This window comes from Telmatherina bonti, assembly GCF_933228915.1.
Source record: "Telmatherina bonti genome assembly, chromosome: 10".
NCBI classification, from domain to species: Eukaryota; Metazoa; Chordata; class Actinopteri; order Atheriniformes; family Telmatherinidae; genus Telmatherina; species Telmatherina bonti.
In genome coordinates this window covers 15,271,177-15,278,274 of record NC_136628.1, presented here as the reverse complement: position 1 = coordinate 15,278,274, position 7,098 = coordinate 15,271,177, and the positions used below count along the sequence as shown (strand labels likewise).

At 37.3% G+C, this 7,098-nt stretch overlaps 1 protein-coding gene across 1 annotated transcript in view; it reads right to left on the bottom strand.

The window, feature by feature from the left end:
• The window catches only part of LOC306761718 (sodium-dependent phosphate transport protein 2A-like), a gene marked incomplete at both ends in the record, with an annotated part of 24,421 nt that extends 17,563 nt beyond the window's left edge, over nucleotides 1–6,858 (bottom strand). Inside the window, 11 exons of the mRNA XM_079247988.1 lie at nucleotides 1–78; nucleotides 1,368–1,484; nucleotides 1,700–1,867; nucleotides 2,123–2,174; nucleotides 2,439–2,534; nucleotides 3,122–3,317; nucleotides 3,404–3,515; nucleotides 3,595–3,738; nucleotides 3,826–3,969; nucleotides 4,553–4,589; nucleotides 6,625–6,858. The exon at nucleotides 1–78 is cut by the window's left edge and continues 47 nt beyond it. Coding sequence (XP_079104114.1) covers nucleotides 1–78; nucleotides 1,368–1,484; nucleotides 1,700–1,867; nucleotides 2,123–2,174; nucleotides 2,439–2,534; nucleotides 3,122–3,317; nucleotides 3,404–3,515; nucleotides 3,595–3,738; nucleotides 3,826–3,969; nucleotides 4,553–4,589; nucleotides 6,625–6,858 — 1,378 coding nt within the window. The remainder of the gene's footprint in view (nucleotides 79–1,367; nucleotides 1,485–1,699; nucleotides 1,868–2,122; nucleotides 2,175–2,438; nucleotides 2,535–3,121; nucleotides 3,318–3,403; nucleotides 3,516–3,594; nucleotides 3,739–3,825; nucleotides 3,970–4,552; nucleotides 4,590–6,624) is intronic.
• Between the last annotated feature and the right edge of the window lie 240 nt (nucleotides 6,859–7,098).

The following is a 7,098-nucleotide window of genomic DNA, read 5'->3' as shown; positions in this document are numbered from 1 at the left end:
GCAGAGCTGTAGTAGTGGTTCCAAGGTTGGACCCCAGGGTTAAAGGATAAGCTCTTTCAATGTTGATTACACCGATCCCTGTTGGGACACAGAATGGTGATTACATTTTCCACCACTCACCTCTCCCCTAAAAAAATGTTCAAATTCAAGAAAACTCATTCATACTATTCATGAAAAAAAAAAAAAAGATATGTTTTGCCACTGTAGACTACCTCTGTGTGTATGGTAATGTAACAAAAAAAAACAAAAAACATCTGAATGAAAAACTAGAAAACTTGAGAAGATTTGCAGATACTAAATCTGTAATAGACTCAGATTGCCTATTATTGTGCCTCCTTCCTGAAGAAACAGAGGGACATTCTGAGAGCAGATAAATTATTTTTGCACAAAGAACAACTTAATCTGAAGAACAAAGAACAAAATCTGTGCACAAACCATGTATTTCAGTATTTGCTCTTATCTGTGTATCGTGCTATGTTAAAGCTTTGCCTCACTTATTCATCTGCTCTTGCTGTTCTCTGCATGCAGGTGTGTTTGCTCAGATTAAGGCTGTCCTTTGTGCACATTCTGCTGCCAGAATGTTGCACAATAACAATGCCATAACTTCAAATTACTCTTACATAATTCAAAAGTCCTTTTAGATTAACAAAAGTCAATAAAAAGCAGTGGAACACTTAAAACATTGGTGAATCTGTTACGTTTAGACCTTCTAATAATAATAGCAGCATCATTATCAAATGTGTCCCATATCTGTTTAAGCTGAAAACATTGATCCTGACAAGGGATAGACAGATATGGCTGATTGGGATAGAACTTATCTACACTACCTTCAATGGAAAATGCTACTGCAATGGAAACTCATGTGTTAAACATTTCTTTTAAATATCCATTCACAGATACACAATATTTTTGACATTTTTTGTGAATATCTCTTACACAGAAATGACCCTTTAAACTGTTCTGTTAATGCAGTACCACAAAAGCAACAGATCTAACCGAGTTTGTAAATCATTAATACCATTGAAGTAGACAGAAAAAGTTGTTGAAAATGTTGTATTCACACACACACACACACACACACTATATATATATATATATATATGTATATATATATATATATATATATATATATATATATATATATGTATATATATATATATATATATATATATATATATATATATATATATGTATATATATATATATATATATATACATACATATACTCTCAGTCAAAAGTTTGGATACACCTTCCCTTTAAATCCAATGGAAATGTGTCCAAACTTTTGACTGGTACTTTTACATTTTTAAACTCACATTTGGCAACACATCCTGACATAATAGTCAAATGTGTTTGTGTGTATTACCTATGAGTGGGGTGATGGCCGATGTAAAGACAGAACTGCTTTGTACCAAAAAGGTCATTGCAGCTCCTACTACTAAAGCCACAAACCCTGCCAGCCAGGCAAAAGGATAAGGAAAGTCTATAGGGTAGGGCAAGACAGTACAGGAAAAATAAAATACATATTTCTGATATTGTACATGGTTTTAAATATTTTCTACCTGCATATATTTATATGACTTCTGGCCACTGGCTGTCACAGCCAAAATAAACATAACCCTGTAGACATATTTTACAGCATATCTAAACATATAAACATATAACATTTTTAAATTGAGCTAATTAAAGCTACATTACCTGTGTTAACTACATTGTTAATAGCATTCGCCACCTGGCCTTTCAGCAATGAGTTGAGCAGTTTAACTAGCAGTATCAGGCAGCTGCACAAGACCAGCAGGGAGCAAGTCAGCAGGATCAGACCTATGGCCAAGTCTGACAAAGAGCAGTCCACAAAGAGATGCCTGCCTGAGCAGAAAGAGAGATGATTTTAGAACAAGGATGCAAAGCAAAGGTTGTTGTTATGAGATTTAATGAACAAATTATATAGAAATTATGTAGAAAAAACAAAAGCTCAATCTTTCACAGTCTGAGCTCATTCTTGATTGTCAGACAAATTAAGAGTTGTGATTGAAGTAAAATGCAGAGCAAACATGATGAATTAGAAACTGCTTGTTGTTTTAAATTCACAGAAACACTGAAAGTCTTGACAAAATGACTTACATTTCTGAGTTTGTTGAGAAAGGTTGTGCATTCCCCACAATGTTTCATTTTCCTGTTGACAATGCAAAGACATAATGGGTCAATACATTTGTCTAAATCCTCACCAGATCTATTTGTAACTGTCGGCAATACATAGCTGGTTACTGTTATATATAACACTGACAAGCTATGTATGTATATATACAATGAAACATGGTTGGCCCAATTTACATTAAAAAAAACAAAAGCATGCTTTAGCATTGACATATTAGCAAGAAATCTTACGATAAATCTGAAAAAGGCATAAATATTGACTTTTTAAAAAAAAAAAAAGTACCTTGATAGATGTGATTTGACACCATTTCTTCACCAAACTCTTGTTCCTCATGCTCTGGTCTCCTGTAGCGATGGCTGTAATGACTGACTTATCCAGCTACACAGAAACAGTCATATCAGAACATTATTCGACCATGTGGGATCCATTCTTTCATTCATAAACTGCAATTTCAGTTCAGGTATAGTTAAAGAATATAAAGTCTTTGTAAAAGTAAGTTAGTTTGCTTAAGGATTGTGTTAACTACAGCTTGACTCATGTTGTATCCAAAGGAAGTTTTTTTTTGTTTTTCATGGTTTTTTTTTTTTTTTGGTTTTTTTTTTTTTAAGACAATGAGTAATTCTATTTAATTGCTTTTTATTAATGCAGATTTTGCTATTAATCTTTCTCTGGGATGTCATTTCTCCAACCCTTACTTTATTTTTTATGTTTTGTGCCTTTTCTGTTGCTCGCTGCAGCTAAACTATTATGAATTAATTATCCAGAATAAGTTTAAATGGTAACCTTTTGATTTAAGGACATTATGCAAAGTCTCCTTAATAGGTAATGTTTTCATGTGGACCTTTTTTCTCTTTTCTGAAGCATTTTATGTTGACTGTATAGTTTCTGTTGCAGGGCCTGCCGAATTATTTAGGCCAACAAAGTTCCCTGGACTCTTACTGGATGGGATTGGATAAGCACGATACCTGGATGATTAAATTAGTCAGTGGTTCAGTGAGGACTTTTAGAAGTTCAGGTGCATCCTCTCCACTGCTGAGATGTAGCGTGTCAATAGCAGCATGTGACAGCCGTCTCAACAGCCCGCTCACAGCCTCCAGAGGGAGAAGCACTAGGACAGACAGCCAGTTAAAGCAGTCGTGGACTGTCGCTCCAGCAAATGCCCTGTGATAACCACAATTCCAGATTTTGTCTTAGTTAGGTCAACACACCTATAAACATATGCAGAGCACATAATTAGACATTAACACCTTTCAAACTCTTCTCTCTCCCCAGCCTGCATCAGGGCAACAATGGTATTTGTGACAGATGTTCCAATGTTGGAGCCCATGATAATAGGAACAGCTGATTGTACATCCAGCACTGTACAAAAAGATAGAATTAGGCAAGAATTGACCATTTAAACACATTCAGCCTCTTGAATTTCAGTACTTAAACTCACAACCAGACGACACGAGGCTGACTATAATGGAAGTAGAAGTGGAAGAGCTCTGGACTAAAACTGTCACCAGTATCCCCACCACCAGCCCTGCCACTGGGTTAGACAGAATAGCATTTTCCTGGAAGATATCCCCAGCTACCCTGCCTGGAAGGGGAGATAAAGAGACAGACGGGGGTCTTGAAAAAATCAAAATCAAGTTTGTACTTTCTACAAGGAAATGAAAATGCTTACCTCCAGCTAGTTGAAAGGCAGAACTTAAAATGTCAAGGGAGCATACAAAAAGGTAAAGGAGCAGAAAGAGGAGTGGGATTTTGAAAATGGTATATAGACCCATTTTCACCCGCTGTTGTCTTGACCAAGTTTCCATGATCAGATCTTCAAAGACATCAGATCACATTGAAGCATTGTACGGTGGACATATGCTGGGAATCAGTGTCACAGAGGGGAAAGGGTGGTGCTGCTGGGTAGTGTTTAACTATATTAGTGGGGCATGGAAGACTGAAATGGAAAGCCAAAACTGCTCTGCTCCTACTAAGACAATTCTTCTGAATCATCCATTTTAACTGGCCAGAAACACTTGGCATGGTGTTTTTAGGCTGTTTCAGTGGATACGTTTTTGAAAAGTTAGTTAGTTATTTATTTATCTTGTTTTGCCTCTTATATGTCCATACAGATATATTAGTTGGCTCATTGACTCTTTAATTTTTAATTTATTTTTTTTTAACATCCAGCTAAAGTCCCATTACAGTTGTAACAACCCTGGATGCATTAAATGCATTTATTAGTTTCAGTGCAAATACCCCTGATATTGCTTTATATTCCTCAAAAGGAAAAAAAACCAGCAGTTAAATGACAGATTATGGTTAAAAAAAAAAAAGCTTCACCACATAAATGTTGCAATTTTCTCAGCGATACACCCCGTACCAACAGTAAATTTGACATCCATTTTGGATCTTACCTGTATTGTGAGCTCTGTCCAGCCACGGAGAGACAGTCTAAAGGTTGGCAAGTTACATAATATATTTTTAAAGAGAAATTCTTCCTATCCTAGTTTTACGTGACATGAGCTGCATCTGGTTACCCCATTAATTAAGCAGTATAAGAAATTAGCATGTTGCAAAGTATTTATGTAACCATGCTTACGGAGATGTAAATGAAACAGTGTCTGCAGCTACCTCACTTTGTGAATCAGTTACTTAGCAGGGCATGGACCAGACACAGATACACATCTACAGTACTAGTCCAAAGTTTTTCACACATTTTCTCATTTGGATTAAATAGGAATGTGTAACCAAACTTTTGACTGCACATCTTAGTTTGACTTAATTCAATTAAAACCCCAAAAGATTATGTTTTACAAAATACATCAAATGAAATTTTCAGCAATGAAATTACACTTTCATGTCTAACATCTTAGCAGAGACACAACAGGAAAATGTATTCAAAGAACTAAATATTCATAGATTAGAAAATATGTATCTATTAAGAAATTTCTTTTGGAAATTAAGATAGTCTCTGATAATGGTGAATTTCTACTCCGGGGTGTCCAGCTCCAGTCCTCAGGGGTCAAAATCCCCTAGGTTTTTCATGTATCTCCGCTTCATAGACTGTTAGATTAATCTAATATGAGTCAGGTGTGTTGAAGCAGGAATAGGTCCTTGAGGACGACTTTGGGCACCCCTGTTCTACAAGATGCACTCTGGGAAACCTTTATTATGAAATAAGCCTCTGGAAACATAACTGAAATAATTATGACAAGACACAACATGAAAGATGAGTGGCAAAACATCACTATGGTACTTTTCCGTTGTACTAGCTAAGCCCTTCCTCTCCTGCTGTCAGTGGCAAGGCTTTATTTCTCCATCAAAAGAATTCTATCCCTAAAAACTCTTTCTCTCCAAATCGCTTCTCTCACAATCTACTTGCCAATGCTGACAGGATATCCTAATAATGGGCAGGCCCTTTTGTCACGAGAAGATGTTTTTATACTCTTTGATCTCTTATCCAGAACATAACATAGTCTGGAGCAGGTTAGTCATTTAGCTTAAGTTACCATGGTGACTCACCCAGTAAGAAGTGAACCAGCGTCACAGTGCAGGAAACTGAGGGTTAACCCTAAAATTGCCTCTATAAGATAAAATTCAGCTTTTTTGTACTGACATCTAGACGAGATTCTTACATGTATAACTTGTTGATTAGAAAGTCCATATCCAATGTATTGTAAATGGTAGATGTTCATTTAGAAAAAAAGACCAACATTCCTCTATTGTTGTGACTATTGTGATCCATATTTATTTCTAGATTATGTTTAGATTTATCATGATTGATACTGAGATGTTTTACCGTGTAGCTAATCAAAGGTCAGAGTGAAAAAAAGATTACTTAATAACTCAAGCACAGAGATTGGAAAAAAAAAAAAAGTAAAAATAATGGCTGACATTTACAGAATACTCTTTCTTTTTTCATTTTAGAAAGATTTCTGCCCAGATATATCAAATACCTTGGTGGTCAGTAGGTATCGTTAATGGTTAATGGTTAATGGTTTTTGAAATGCATTAAAACTATTCCCTTACCCCCCTTTCCAATCTCCTCTAGGGCGGATGACTTTTCACCTGAGGAGTCTGGTCCTCAGGTGACCAGACTCCTCCTCATAATCTGACTCCTGAGGTGTCCTACGCAGTATCTTAGCTGTTCCTAAGACTGCACTCTTCTAAATGGAGATGTCTGATATTTTTCAGGGTATCTGAGGTATCCAGGCCTTGTCCAGTTCCTTCTCGAGGCCTTGGTTCTTCCACAGCTTCTCAAGGTAATTTTTTCCTGATATTTCCATCAGTGGGGATGGACATATTTGTCACTGCTTATCCAATGATCACTATGTCTGTCCACAACTATTTTGTCTGTCTGAATCTGGAAGTCCCTCAGGGTCTTACCCCTTTCATTCTCCAACACCTTGGGGGGAGTTTCCCACTGGGACTTAGGGATCTCCAGTCCATATTCTGCACAGCTGTGTCTGTACACTATGCTGGCTACTTGGTTATGGCGCTCCATGTATTCTTTGCCTACTAGCATCTTGCATCGTGTTGTGAGGTGCTGGATTGTTTCAGCGCTTTCTTTGCACAGTCTGCATCTGGAGTCCTGCCTAGTGTGGTAGATCTGAGCCTGGCTGGCTGTGATCCTCAAGGCTTGCTCCTGTGGTGCCATGATTAGAACCTCTGTGCTGTTCTTCAGTCCTGCCCTTTCTATCCATTGGAAGGACTTGTTCATATTGGCCACAATCTGTTGGTGCTACATCCCATGCAGGGACTCCTCCCCCCATGATGGTTCCTCTAATTCAGTCTGCCTGAGATATTCACCTCTGGGCTATCTTCTTGATGTATTCATGAATCTTGGATGTTTCATTCTGGATAGTCGCCCTCGTCGCACTCGTCCTCGGCCTGCCTCTATACTATGTAGCGTATAGTTGGTAGACACTGGACTTGGGGTGGAACCCTTCTTGCAGGGCAG